The 14,583-nt window shown below is 38.0% G+C and overlaps 1 protein-coding gene across 1 annotated transcript; it reads left to right on the top strand.

Annotated features, from left to right (window-relative positions):
* The first annotated feature begins 785 nt into the window (after window positions 1-785).
* Window positions 786-5,189, top strand: LOC104452389 (AP2-like ethylene-responsive transcription factor AIL1). The gene is made up of 9 exons (XM_010066852.3): window positions 786-1,385; window positions 1,666-2,302; window positions 2,521-2,603; window positions 2,768-2,776; window positions 3,063-3,151; window positions 3,266-3,339; window positions 3,447-3,497; window positions 3,759-3,835; window positions 4,371-5,189. Exons 1-9 carry the CDS (start codon window positions 1,172-1,174, stop codon window positions 4,967-4,969), a joined length of 1,833 nt encoding a protein of 610 aa, XP_010065154.2. The 5' UTR covers window positions 786-1,171; the 3' UTR covers window positions 4,970-5,189.
* The last annotated feature ends 9,394 nt before the right edge of the window (window positions 5,190-14,583 follow it).

Below are 14,583 nucleotides of genomic sequence, written 5' to 3'. Positions count from 1 at the left end.
AAGAATTTAATATTATATATATAGAGAGAGAGAGAGTTTGGTTCAAATGGTATGAGTAGATGGATCTACACCTGAAACTAGGAACTAGAGGGATATCCACTAGCTCCAATTTAGTGAAATTGAGAACTGGACTAATTTCCACAAGAATCATCCAAAAATAGCCAATTCGAATGGTTCCCAAACAGGTCTGATTCTTTTGCTTGCCCCTAGTGCTAGAGGTCTGTTTGCTATTAATCAAAGTGAGATACATGCATTATTGCTACAAGTTTTGTAACAGGTCACTGACCTCGTATTTGCAAAATTCTGCCCTTACCATGAGGTCTGGGCCATTATTAGAGTGTTCCCTTATTCAATTGTGCTTTTATTAAATAATTTAAATTTTCAGAACCATTGTGATCGCCACTAAAAGAAATTTTCGATTTTTTCTTTCAATTTTTTATGTGAAATATTCGAACTTTCCGAATCATCTGTAATTTTTTATTACCTTTCAGAGTGGACTTTAAAAAAAACAAAGGATAACTAAAGATGCATATAATGTATTTTCTTTATTTTCCTTTGGCGCATTCAGAATATTTTTAATTTTGCCGGAGCAATATGATCTGTTGGCAAAGTCTTGTGGCACCTCTGCAGAAAAATCTGAGAAAGAAATTGAAGGATGGGCACAAAAACCGAGGAGTCATTGTACAGAACAGACGACGCAGGAGACTCTCAGAGCTGAGAATATAAAGACGAAGATAGACGAGAGAGGAGAGAGAGAGAGGCAGACAGGCAGAGAGAGAGAGAGAGAATGCTCGTAAATCCCCGTAATGCTTTCCCTTCTTCTTTCCAATTCGCAGAACAGACAAAACAGGGCTTCTTGACGACCCTGTGAAAGTTCTTTCTCTTTAGTCCTTCCCTGTGCAAAAAGTTTGAATTTTTCTCTTTTTCAAAGAGAGAGAAGAAAGGAAAAACACGAACCCCACTTCGAAGTTCGAGCTCAAAATCCCTTCAAAGATCCCAAGTTGCAAGAAACTAGAAAGGGGAGGAGATTTTCGCTCGTTTTGAAAGAGAGAGAGAGTACACAGAGAGAACTCTTTTGTCTTCGTGGGGGTTTTCAGGTCGTGTGGTTCGAGATAAAATAGTTTTTTTTCCCTCGAGTTTCCGAGAGAAAAAGATAGAAGGAGGGAGAAAAATGAGCAATTGGCTGGGGTTCTCTCTGACTCCGCACCTGAAAATCAACGAAGACATCTGCAGAGAAGGCCAAGCGGGTGGAGGAGGAGGAGGTGGCGGGGCAGGCGGTGGCGGTGGCGGTGGCTTTCCTCCTGATATTACCGTCATGCCACTGCGCTCCGATGGCTCCCTCTGCGTTCTTGATCCTCATTTCAGGCGTGCTCCTGGCAGTGAAGGTATTCTAAACTATTTGCATGTCTCATTTCCTACTGATCTCCAAAACCCTTTATAATGGAAATAAACATATAGGTTCTAACTGAGGTTTGTCCTGAAAAGGAGAAATAGGAATCGAATCTCTCTACGCATGTCAGGTCGTGCTTTCCATCTGTTTGGCCAAGTTCCACGAGATTCTCTTGTGTCCATTTTCCTGCTAACATAACTGGCAAAGTTGACATTTTATGGTGGTTGTTTCAGTCTTCCTTGTTTGCTCATGGGCTTGTTTGTTTGTTTGTGTAGATTGGAGCTACGAGAATGCCGATGATGGGGAAGATCATCGAGGCCCAAAGCTTGAAGACTTCTTGGGCTGTTGCTACTCAGGCTCTCCCCATGGCGATGATGAGCCCCAAAATCAGAACCACCAAGCCACAAGCTCAGCTGGTGCGGGGATCAATGTGAACGTAGCTCCGAGCTGCTTCAACACCGGCAACCACCCAGATCATCACCATCAGTGTTACATCGAGAGCTCGCATGCCCTAATGGTTCCATCTGCTCACCACAACAGCAACGACCACAGATGTGATGTCGATGATCGCATGTACCACCACCAAGAACATGTCCCGTTTGATGGTGGCGCGAGTGCAACTTGTTCAGTTTCTGGGTTCAAGTTATGGTTGCGTCAAGCGAACGGGACTGCTACAAGTAGTAGTGGCGGTCTCTCTCTCACCATGATGAGCCCTAGCTCTCATAGTGACAACAACATCAACAGCAACGCGGGTGTTGGCGCACCGATTTCTCAGGCACCACCAGTCGGTGATGGTAGCGTCGCCAAGAGGGCATCATCTGCGAGCAACAACAACAATAACAAGTGCGTCGTTCCTCGTAAGTCTATCGACACTTTTGGGCAAAGAACCTCTCAGTATCGAGGTGTCACCAGGTGAGCTACAAATTTTTCGAAAAAGCAGCAGTCTTTCTTCATTTTTGAGTGCTGCCGATGCCAATTTCACTCTTTTTTCCCCTCCGAAAAGATCACTTTTACGATTGCGTTTTAGTTTATTTATTCTATGCATCTGCAGTTTGCATTCCAGTTGTTGAATTAATCGAAGATTCGGGTTTTGTTTTTCAGTTTTTGGGTTTGTGTAATCGTTTATGCAGGCATAGGTGGACGGGGAGATATGAGGCTCATCTGTGGGATAACAGTTGCAGGAAAGAAGGGCAAACCAGAAAAGGGAGGCAAGGTAAGAGAAAAATTAATAGGAGTAATCATTTCACATCCTTATTATTCTTTTCTTTCCCAAGGTTTCTGCATCTCGAAGACTTTTCTAATGATGATGGTGTTATCAATGTACTTTCACTGTGCTTTGCTTGGGGCGATTCTACTTTCACCGAACCAACTTGGCAGTCTATCTAGGTAACTGCTCCTGACCCGTTGCTCTTATTTTTTGTGCTTGTCTCGTGTAATTAGAGAAAATTACTTAGATATTTTTTTTTTCTGAAGAATGAAAAGACGAATTTCCATCGATAATGCATACAAAACAAGCGCATTACCTTTGGAACCTACGGCGAGGGCCATATCCTTTGTAAAGAGTTTTAGTAAAAATTTAGCAACTCTAGTTCAATTCTTAAGTATGATTGATTTGATGTGCATTTTGAGTCTTTACTAATATTTCATAAATCGCGTCAATGATGTTTATCAGGTGGGTATGATAAGGAAGAAAAGGCAGCCAGGGCTTATGATTTAGCTGCACTGAAGTATTGGGGTCCAACTACCCACATAAACTTCCCGGTCAGTTTTTGTTGGATAATCCCTAGGAAACTGCTCTTCTGTAGCTGTAAAAACTATACAAGGAAAGGTAATTTTTAATGTGCATTAACTCTTCTCATTTTGTGAATTGCTCAGCTGAGCACTTATGAGAAAGAACTCGAGGAAATGAAGAACATGACTCGGCAAGAATTCATTGCCCACTTGAGAAGGTAATAATAGAATTAGGTCAATCTTACTTTTGGCCAAAAATAATTAGAAAAATGATTGATTAGCGCGGGTTTATATATAACATTTTTGTAAGTATTTATTTTAACAGGAAAAGCAGTGGATTTTCAAGAGGAGCATCTGTATACAGAGGAGTGACCAGGTATGGAGGCAGGACTTGTAAAGTGCATGTTATTTACTGCACTTTTGCAGCATCTTCTTTCTTTTCTTTTCTTTTGTTTTTCTTCTTTTTTATAAATTATCCTTTGCAATAATAGGCAAAACATAAAGGGTGCAATTTGCCATATGACATAAATCAATTGGTGCCATTATTGGAGAGGATCTCATCAATCTTTCAAACAATCTCTCTTTTCTTTTTCCCCTCTCCTCTTATCTGTCAAAAGTTGTCTTTCTTGATTGTCAGACACCATCAACATGGACGGTGGCAAGCTAGAATTGGAAGAGTTGCTGGTAACAAGGACTTGTACCTCGGCACATTCAGTTAAGTTCCCACCTTCCTGATTTTCTTATCTCAATGCGGGATTCTTGTCGGGAAAAGCATCAAAATTACTTGTACATTCTTTTAATGTTTAGGTAACTCATGTTCGATGCTCTTTAGTTATCTTTTTCTAGCATCAAAATTACTTGCACTCTAATTGCTTTTGATGTTTGGCCCAAGAATGAGACGTCAGTTGCCCTTTTATGAAATTCGTTTAACAATTATTCATGAGATGGCTGTTAAAAGCTTTTACCCACTCAAGAATTTAGGAAGTGCTATCTGGCTTTATTTGTCTCAAGTTTTGACTGTATCGGATAATCAATGTTTTAGTTACTACTGAATTTTATGTCTTTGTACATTATCAATCCGTTTACTTCCATTGTTCGACCTTTGTGTGCTGAATATGTTAAAAGCATGACGAGGATCTGACATGTCGAAATTATTCATTACTGTCCTTTTGATTGAAAATTTTGTATCATACCTAGTACGATCATTGCTCAATTATTTACATCGCACTTTCTTCTTTGTTTAATTTAGGTACCCAAGAGGAAGCCGCAGAAGCCTATGACATTGCAGCCATCAAATTTAGGGGAACGAATGCGGTCACAAACTTTGATATTAGCCGTTATGATGTGAAGAGAATTTGCTCGAGCTCCACTCTAATAGCAAGTGATCTCGCAAAACGCTCCCCAAAAGAGGCTACACCAGCCCTTTTCGATCACGACTACAACTCATGCGCCTCCTCATCGTCTCCGCAAGCACTTCTTGCAATAACCAATGGCGAGACGTCTGAGGATTTTACCAACATGGTGTGGAGTTCCAACATGCCCGAAAGTCAAGATCCTCCAACGATCGCAAACACTACCGATGGCGATGCCTTGATCATGGGCTCAAGTGATCATCAAGAATCGCCGATTGCAGTGGCGGGGAACAAGTGTTCGTACGGAAGCTCCGGTGATTACGGATGTGACAGCAGAGGCGGCAGGGGCGGCGAAGATTACTCTCATGCCTATTTCGCAATGCAGGATCAGAAATATGAAGACGGAAGCAACGGGAGCGATAATAACGGGGATAATAGGCTGGGAAACTTGAGCTCGGCTCATCAAGTTCCGATGTTTGCTTTGTGGAATGAGTAAAGGGGGGCTAATAAAAGACGCAGAAAATGGTTCGAATCAAGGAGGACATGGCGGAAGCTGGAAGGTAGAGAATGTCCAGAAGGATTTGTTTCCATTAGTAGGTTTGACTTTAAATGGTCAAGAATTTCATGCTATCTGCAATAGCTGCATTCACATGTCTCGTGTCAAATATCGAATTTGCCCACCAACATACCTTGACTTGGTGAAATAATATATAAGTGGATTCTCGTGTTTGTCCTCGACGATCTTTAAATGAATTTCCTCAGAGCAACGTACGCGCACTTATGGCCATCACAAGATCGATGACAATCTTTACTACTCGCGCATGCACAGCTACTCTATTTATTGGCTTGTACTTAAGTGCAGAAAAAGCTGTGGGCGTTGACCAGATAAAAAACAATTGAATTGGAGCTGGGATTTGCTCCTGTTCCCGCGTGCCAAGCGACAATTAAGACACTACGATTTCAACATGTAACGAGGATTAATCACGTCACTGAGTGATGTTTTCTGGACAAAACAATACTTAAAATATTGTGATGAATAGGGCATGCGCTTGGCCGAGTCGAGGAAAATCTCTCACAAGCAGTTTCCAGCAGATACAAACAGAGGCGCATGTCATAATTGTGGAGTTCGAGATGGAGAGGGGAGGGGGAGTAGTAATAGTCAGATGTGCACTGCGGTTGCTGAAGATGTGCCTTAAATTGCGTGCCCTCGTATAGCCGTAGCATCTTTATGTTTTCTGCTGCTTGGAGTCATTTCCCAGAGACGCACTTTTTCTACCTAAAAGACAAAGACACAGCGAGACGAGAAGTGTTTGTCCTCATCGGTTTTTCGATTATTTTTATAAGTAAAGCGAAGCTCCAGAGAGGAATTGGAATTCGATGCACGTCAAGATTATCACCGTGATTAAAATTGTATCGAAAACCTGTAAATGATCCTGGAGATTGTCTTTGCTATTGGCTCTAGCTAATGGTTGAATCATTTTCAGCTCTCCACTTTACGGAACGCCTTTCATCGTGTCTAATTTTTCATCGCTTTTCGTGAATTCTTAAAGAAGGGGAAGAAAGCATGAAAACTGAATAACCTCGTCCCAAACCTGCCTTATCAAATTTTTATCATTTACCAAACCCAACCTATGGATTTTGATGTAAGATCTCAAGCCCATCTCTTTAAAATTGTCAGGTACCTGTTTTAGTCAACAAATATCTTATTATAAGCACAAGATAAATAACGTCGAATTTGCATACACAACCAATTATTCAGAACTTATTCTAAATCTCCTGTTAGAAAACCTAAGGAATAAAAATAGTAGATTGAAAAAAACAAAGGAAGCTCAATAATTGTAAATATCTAAAATCTAACAATCCTGAAATGAGAAATCAAACTTTACTGTCAAGTAACTCTTTAGGGGTACGAGTGACAAAATTTCTAAAAGAGAAATTGATTTATAGCTAGAAACTGATTTCTCAATTTCTATTTCAGAATTTAAGAAGTTAAAAATTTTCTTTAAATCTATTTCTGGAATATAAATCTATTCCAAAAATTGAGAAATTAAATTGCGTTACCAAACGGATTTTTATTCCAAATTTGTTCTGAGGAACAAAGAAATAGAAAAATAGAGAAGTATAAATTTTATCATGCGTGCCCTAGATGTCTAAAAAGTAATTTGGTAAGCGATTTATTGAGTTCAGGTTTCAAGTTTACCTGTCAAGTAACATTCCAAACTCCGATAGGCTTATAATAATTGTGAACATTTGTTAGGTAACCTAGCTAAAGAGCATGAAGGAAATAAGATCATTTTTACAATTACAAATATTAGGCGTATCGAAAAATATGGCAAACGAGTGCTCAAGATGGAAGAATGCATATGATTGGGTGCACTTGTTTTACGGATGAAAACATTTTCCTAAGATAATTATGCAAGTTGTTTGAAATAATTAGTTAATAAAAATGTTCTTATTATTGACAACATATATTAATCATTATTGTGGATGATGAAAATATTTTTCATTCATACAAATTTAAAAGCAATATAAGCGATCATTTAAGGAATTTTTGTTATTTAAGTCATTCATATTTCATGAATTAAATGGAGCTTTTGCTATTGCTTTCCTTGGAATTTCGTTTTATGGACTTTTCATATCGATGAACTTCAATTCCAATACATTTATATTTCGACCATTCTCTCATCATGTGAATTTCGGATCCCCGTGAGCGGGCATAGGTCGATTTTTGTCAACAATCTCTTATGATAGGCCCGCAATATCAATTTTGTCGGACAGATTTATGAAATTTGACGGGGAAAACCAGGTAACGCAGAAGTGGGACTGTTGGCCTAGATCTGCCTGCTGAGTGCTATCCCAAAATAGAAAGTTGCCGACTCGAAGTGGGACTCTTGCTCGAGTATTGACTTTAAAAAGATTAATATCTCCTGGTTTAAAATTCTTGGATACTTCATTATCAATAAAATTTTATATTTCATTTATGCCATTCGTTTATTTTTAACCGGTAATCTTTTTAAAAAAAACTGATACAGCTTCAGGAAAGAGTTTGGCAAATTTCTGAAAAATAAAGACCAATAAAAGTTAAGGAAAAGTTGACTATTGAAAAGAAGCTTATTGAAAAAAAATCCCTTGTCGACTCTTTACAAAGCATTTATTTTAATGGTTGACATCGAAGTTAAAACACTCGTTTCTAGTTTTGAATAGTTTTTGTATTCATACTTTCTTTTTCATTTCCAGCATCACGATTTAAGGTTTACCTAATATGTAGTATCACAAGCTGAATTAATGTCAATATTTAAAATTGAATGAATCATTCTCTTTTTACTAAAACAAAATTTTATGAATAATTTAAAAGATAATTGTAACAACCAACTTTAAATTCCAAATGTCGCCTATCCAATCATGAATGAGCGGAAAGGTTTTTATACTGCTGGTACATTCAATAAAATTGTTAAGTATAGAGGATAGTTATACTTAAATCATTAAAAATTACATTTAAAAAGACTCAAATCAGTGGAATTTTTCAAATACACTCCGCAAGTATATGTAAGACTAACTGATGGCGTACGAAAATCTGAAATTGTTGCAGCAAGGACATTAAGAGATAGATTTAGGGCAGAACAGAAGGAGGAGGATCCAGTTACAAATCCACATCATCCAGAAAAGCAAACGTAACCTGGCACAGAGAGATCTGTCAAAGATGATAAATAATCACCCAGTACAAGACTAGTTAAATTTTTTGAAAGGACAAGATGCTCCATGCAGCGCAGGGACATTTCTCCATCACGCAGGAACCCTTTTCGAGAGCAGATACTTTTTTTGAGCTACAGTGTTAGGGTTCAGATCTAGGGCCTAGGGTTGGGGTTTCTGGATGACTATTTGTTGGTCTTGTTCCATCCGACGACCATCTTGATTAACAGCCGCTGGCGTTACTTGGAACGTGTTCTTTAGTTGCTTTTGATGGAGCCCTTTTGCTAAAATTTGCATGCACGAGACGTGCCCTCTCGCTTAATTTGACTCGTTCCCTTGACAGGCACTCAGAGAGAGAGAGAGAGTGAGTGAAGATGACGATTTTTTTGTGTACTCTCCTGATAATTGAAGAGTAATTACAAATCGCAGCATCGGTGGACCGAAATGCTTTCTCCATTCCCAAAACCACTTTGAAATAATTAGCTTGTAACTCCCAATTTCTGCTTTGTCAACCCCACTTTTACGGTGATAATGATGCCTCATGTGGTCAACCTTTTACACGGTTTTTAGAAACCCTAGAGACACCCGCATTATCCAGACACTTTTATCGCCTTCGCCTTGTGCTTGCACTGGCAAAATAGGGAATTGTATAATTCACGGATGAATGGGTTGAATTAGGGGTATGTTTCTGTATCTTAAATCTACTCTCTAACTTAAGTTTTGAAATTTGAAACTCAAATGAACTCTACGCATCATAACAACACTTCAAATTGTATAAAATCATGTCGATTATGCCACGTTGCGCTTGTTTCGTGGGTTCGAAAGAATACGAGTTTATTAAACTAAAAATGGGAGAGAGCATTATCACGATTACAGACAAATAGCTAAATCTTTTCTATAATTCCCATATCAGCTCTAGTGTAAAACTCCCCTTTCTATTCCCTTTCCATTTTCTCGCTTAAGTGCAGAGTTAGAAGTGGTGGTTGTAGCCTCCCGGGAAAAATTGTGAGGCCTTGAAAATGACCATAGATCTCTAATATTCTAATCTTATTCAAATATCTAGACCAAAGGAATTATTTGAATTGTAGGACAAACTTTTTGGTTTCCACCAAGAGGCAGTGGCGTGCTTGTTGAGAGATATCTGAATTTCAGGCTCAAAGAAGGCAAAAAAGAGCATAGGGGAGATCAATTTCCAAGGCAAAAATACCCCACATAGAAAAAAGTAACACGATCTTAATACCAATAATAATGTGGAAACTCTCTTTCTCTCTCTGGCCCATCCCCTTCCTTCATTCCCATCCTCTGTCTCTGCAATTCCAACAGCCCCTCTCTCATGCATTTAGATACCAGCAGAAAAGGACCAGAGGGGAGAATCACGATATTGCCACTACCATCCTTTTCACTGTCTCTTTTATTTATTGACACATGGAGTCTCTCTGATAATGACGCGACAAGACAAGGAAGAAAGGTCCCTTCCCCCTTTCTCTCTCTTTCTCCGTGGATGGGTAGATAGATAAAGATCCTTTCGGTGTTAATAGATGATGGAGAGGAATGTGAAATCGGGAAACGATGTCCCATGCTCTCGCTCTTTCATTTTGGCTTTCTTTCTTTCTCCTTTCCTTTTCATCTTTGCGTTTGTCCCCCCAAGTCGCCAAAGCTCAAGCTCTCAATTGTGTTGTGTAAATGTATGGATCTCCTATGTTCTTCTCGTGTACGAATCTCGAATGGGTTTCTATCACAGAATCAAATGATGGCCTACGTCATTCGGTACAAACTAGAAAAACTCAAATGAAAGGCCTGTTATTGTTGGGTCGTGGAGTTACATGGTCCAACATGTTAATTCCAAAAGCTCTAACGTTTTTGTTCATTTTGCATAGATGAGAACTAGATAAGGGCGTGAACCTACGTCTAACACTACTTGAAAAAAATCATGGAGCGTCGCAAGTGCAAACACTTGCCTAGGAAAGCTAATTTGAACACATTTGTACAACCACTCGATATGAAATCGATTGTTACCTAATCGATCGGTAAAGGGAAAGAAAGGAAATATGATTTCTAGTGTCTCGTAAAAACTTATTAAGTTGTAAACTACCACCGTCTCTTGCACTTAGCGATATCTCTTCTAAGGAATCTAGTTCCGAATTTGATGTCAATATAAAATCCTGTCATTAGCGGCCTTTTGATACAGTTATTTACACTTAAGGGAGAAAGAATTTTCGTCAACATTATGGAGTGATAATTCTAGTGCTCACTCCTGGCATTCTGAATACTTTGACCAGTGGCAGGTTATTATTGGGCCGTGACATGCATCTACAGCAGAAGTCAAAACTTGGGCCGACGAAGGAGGCCTGCAACTCATAGCCCAGTAAAACCCTTCTCGTACTCTCTTTGAGCTCCCTGTTTAGGCGATGATTTAAAGAGTTAAAAGCTTGGAAATAACAAGATCGAAAATCTTCTGTTACATGGAGTTGCCACGGTCGCGGGCTTATCAAGTTCATGTCGAGTGAGGTAGAATATTTTCTCTAGACCTATCAAATGGGTATAAAAAATGATCTTATTCAAATTGATCCATTTGCATGCAATACAAATTAGAAACTCATACCCAACTCGACTTGTATTGTTAAAATACTTCTATATTTAAATAAATCTAGAAAAATTGGGATTAAAAAAAGTGATAAATTTATTATATTTGTGTCAATTCAATCCTAAACTTATAATTGAGTTTTACATTTTCTCAAGGTCTACCAATTTAGTCAATCCGACAAATTTTGATCTAGAATCACTAACATGGACTCTAACCATTTCAGATCCAGGAGAGAGTTACGACCCCTACCTATGTCTAGCAAGGGCGTGGAGGCTCTCACCTAGACCGGGTGATATTGTTGTTATAAAAAGAAAAAAAAAGTAAAACAATTTATATATATATATATATATATATATATTATATAAAATTTGTTCCCATCAGCTTGGATCGTGTTACATATGACAATTGACATTTGTGTTAGCAAATTCCAACCAATTTGATTGGATGGACTATATTGACAAATTATCAAAATGTTTATGACTCAATTGGCAAAATTGAAAAGTTTAGAATTAAATTTGTACAAATGTAATAAGTTTTTTCTAAACTCTTAAACATTGCTATAGAAAAGTTATATTTGATAATATGCATGATGGATATTAGCATTTAATGGACAATTATATGGTATATACGCGGTTGAATTTTGCTTATTTATGTCCTTTTTTTACTTCTACATAGATTTCTTGTAAATAGAATGTTTCCCTATTGAGTGGGCTTGAGGGAGGACCAAATATTTTATGGCATGATCTCTTCATATCGCTGGACCCGGAGCAGCTCTGGCACACACATAATCGTGGGTTGTAGGAATGAGCTGTCCGTTATGTAAATGAAAATACTAAGAGGTAATTGAATAAAGAATGGACCGACGCACAAAACATAGGACAATGGCGTATGTCTGATTAATTTTTTAAAATTGAGGAATACGTGTGGATCTTTGCAGGGAAGGAAGGAAGGAAGTGAGATCCACTAAAATAGGGCAAAAGCCCTTTTGCTCTTTGCTGATGCGGATGGAAACGTGCGTGGATGGAATAAATTAAAATTTTCATTTTATAAGCATGAGAATTGCCGACATCACAAATGCAAAAATAAATAAATAATTTGGAGTTTGAAGTCGGAGATTTAACTCTTTCTTTTTTTTTTTGGTCAAAGCGGTCGGAGATTTAATTGGAGGGTAGCTGGCACGAACGTGTAAAAAGCGTTTTTTTGGGGGGTTAAAAAGGGGAAAAAAAGAGGAGACAGACTCTTTGATTTTAATTTCTCATTTAAGGATGCACGGGCAGAAGGAGGCAATTCTTTATGAAGTAGAGAATCGATCGTCCATAATTTACGATGTTCGAATCCGGTCTTATTACGATGTTGTTATCTATTCGGCTTGGCCCCTATGAAACAAAAGATCGTTTTTGGGATTATGGAGTCGTGATTTCTTGCACCAGTCATTGCAGATAAAGCGATTGAGTCACAATTATGTACGGGAGGTTAACTTTGATTGACTTTTGTGTGTTAAAAGACGCTCGACATAATTGAAAAAATGTTAAAGAAGTCCTAAATATTTTTATATTTATGCTAATTTAATCCTAAATATTTTCACTTTATATCAATTCAATCATTTCCGATTAATTTTGGCCAGATTTTGTTAATTGGACATCGGTTGGCTGACATGGCATAATCAATGTTAATGTAGATAATTTTTAATAATATTTTAATACTTTTTAATTATTTTCTTTTCTTTTTCTTCTCCTCCTCCTTCCTCTAGTTGGTCGGTCCAGCGACTAGCCAGAGGGAACAACTGGCGAGCCTCACCAACTCGAGTTGTCACCAATGGCTGCAAGGGCTACCTCACACTAGGCTGTCAAGGGTCAAGTCTCGCCGATCATGGGCAAGGCCAGCTCAATGCCACCCATGCCGCGAGGGCGGCCTCGCACTGGATCTAGCAAGGCTCGCCCTCACTGAATCTAATGAGGGTCAAGTCTCGCCGGCCATGGGTGAGGCTCGACCTCACTAGATCCAATGAGGTTGAGCCTCGCCTGGTCTCTAGCGGGGCTGCCCATGCCGCTAATGTGACCTCGCGCTGGGTAGCGAGGCTCACCCTCGTTGGTCTTGACCTTACTAGGCCTCATAGCCTCTAGCGAGGGCTTGAGCCTTGCTAGTGGTTGGCGAGGCTCGTTAGAGGCAGGCAAGGTCGACCTCGACCTCATTGACCATTAATTTTATGAACTTAAGCATGTGTCTTTTTTCGATAAAAAAAAAGGCATGTGTATTTTTGTCGCCAATAAAAATGGTTTTTGTTGACTAATTTTTCTAAATGAATGAAGATATATATTTGCAACTGAAAATTTTCAACAAAACAAATGCAGTAAAAAAAAGTCAAAATCTTATCCAAATAATTCTTATGACCAAAAAAAAAGAAATTGAAAAAGTCCACTCTTATCCATTTGAAAATCTTCTTTCAAGTTTCTTTTTGATTTGGAGATATCTCCGACACGTCATTATATGGATAAAGGGATAAAAATGTTCTAACAACTAACTGATCATGGTTAAATTTCAACTTCCTCTCATTTTCATCCTTTTTTATTTTGATAAGGACACGATTAAAAAAAAAAACTCGAAGCGAAATTACAAGCATTTGCTTCTTCTGACTAGGCGAATTTTTTGAATGGCGGGAGTGGGTTTGGCACGATGCAAAAGAAACGCCGTGTTGTGAATATGAATAAACAAAAAAGCGATGCCTATACTCTTTAAAGTCATACGTTCAAATTCATTCAATCTTTTATTCATTCATTGATTCCAAGACCTGTCCAATTTTAGTCTTATTTTCTATCAAAGTTCTAACAATTAAAAAACTTGCATTTGAAGAAGAAAATTCACATCTATCGACTACGATAAATCTTATGTACTTAAACACTAGATATTGCTATAAATATGCTTGATTTGTCTCATTTCAATTTAAAAGGTGCTTATCGACTATTCCCCAATAATTTAAGTAGATGTCTTATAATCCATAAAAAAAAGTAGAGGAAAAATTATTTACTAATCAATTTAGGATGAATTTCAAAGTTTGTGTGTACAAACTTGGAGGAATTCATGCTCTTTTGCATCTGGTAAGTATATTTGATCATAAATATTTTAATTTTCATGACAATAATTACACATAATAAGGGAATAACCCCGAAACACGGTAAACACACTTTAGTCGGGAAAATTGTCTAAAATTTTTTAAACGTATTGTATTTTTGCCAATTAAATCATAAACTTCTTAATCGTGTCAATTTAATGTTATACATTTTCACATTTTATTGATTGAGCAATTTGGCCAATTTGGTCGGGATTCTGTAAAATGCCTATTGTCTTAAGTGGCATAATTAGTGTTGATGCAGATAACTTTTAAATATATTTTAATTTTTTTGAATTTATCTTTTTCTTTGTATTTTTTTTACAACTCCGCCCAAGGGAGGGCATAGTGGCCCTTTTTGATCCTTGCCAGGCATAGGCAAGGGCCTCCGTGCCCTTGTTAGCTACAAGCAAGGTCGTTAGGGTCTCACTCAGATCTAGTTGAGGATTATAACGCCTCTTTGACCACAAGTGAGGGGCTCACGGCCAATGATGGTCGGCCAACAACCTCACCAACAGGAGTTGTAAAAAAATAAAGAATAAAAAGAATGAAAAGTTAGAAAAAATGTAAAATGTTATTAAAATTCATCTATGTCGTCATCGATTATGTCACGTCAATGATTTTTGACTATTATCTATGTCAACGATTTTTGACAAAATTAATTGGATAAACTCAATTAGTAAAATGCGAAAATATTTATAAAGCCAATTGGTACACTTAAAAAATTAAA

The sequence above is a fragment of the Eucalyptus grandis genome, chromosome 6 (genome assembly GCF_016545825.1).
Source record: "Eucalyptus grandis isolate ANBG69807.140 chromosome 6, ASM1654582v1, whole genome shotgun sequence".
NCBI lineage: Eukaryota > Viridiplantae > Streptophyta > Magnoliopsida > Myrtales > Myrtaceae > Eucalyptus > Eucalyptus grandis.
This window is presented reverse-complemented; position numbering and strand designations above follow the sequence as displayed.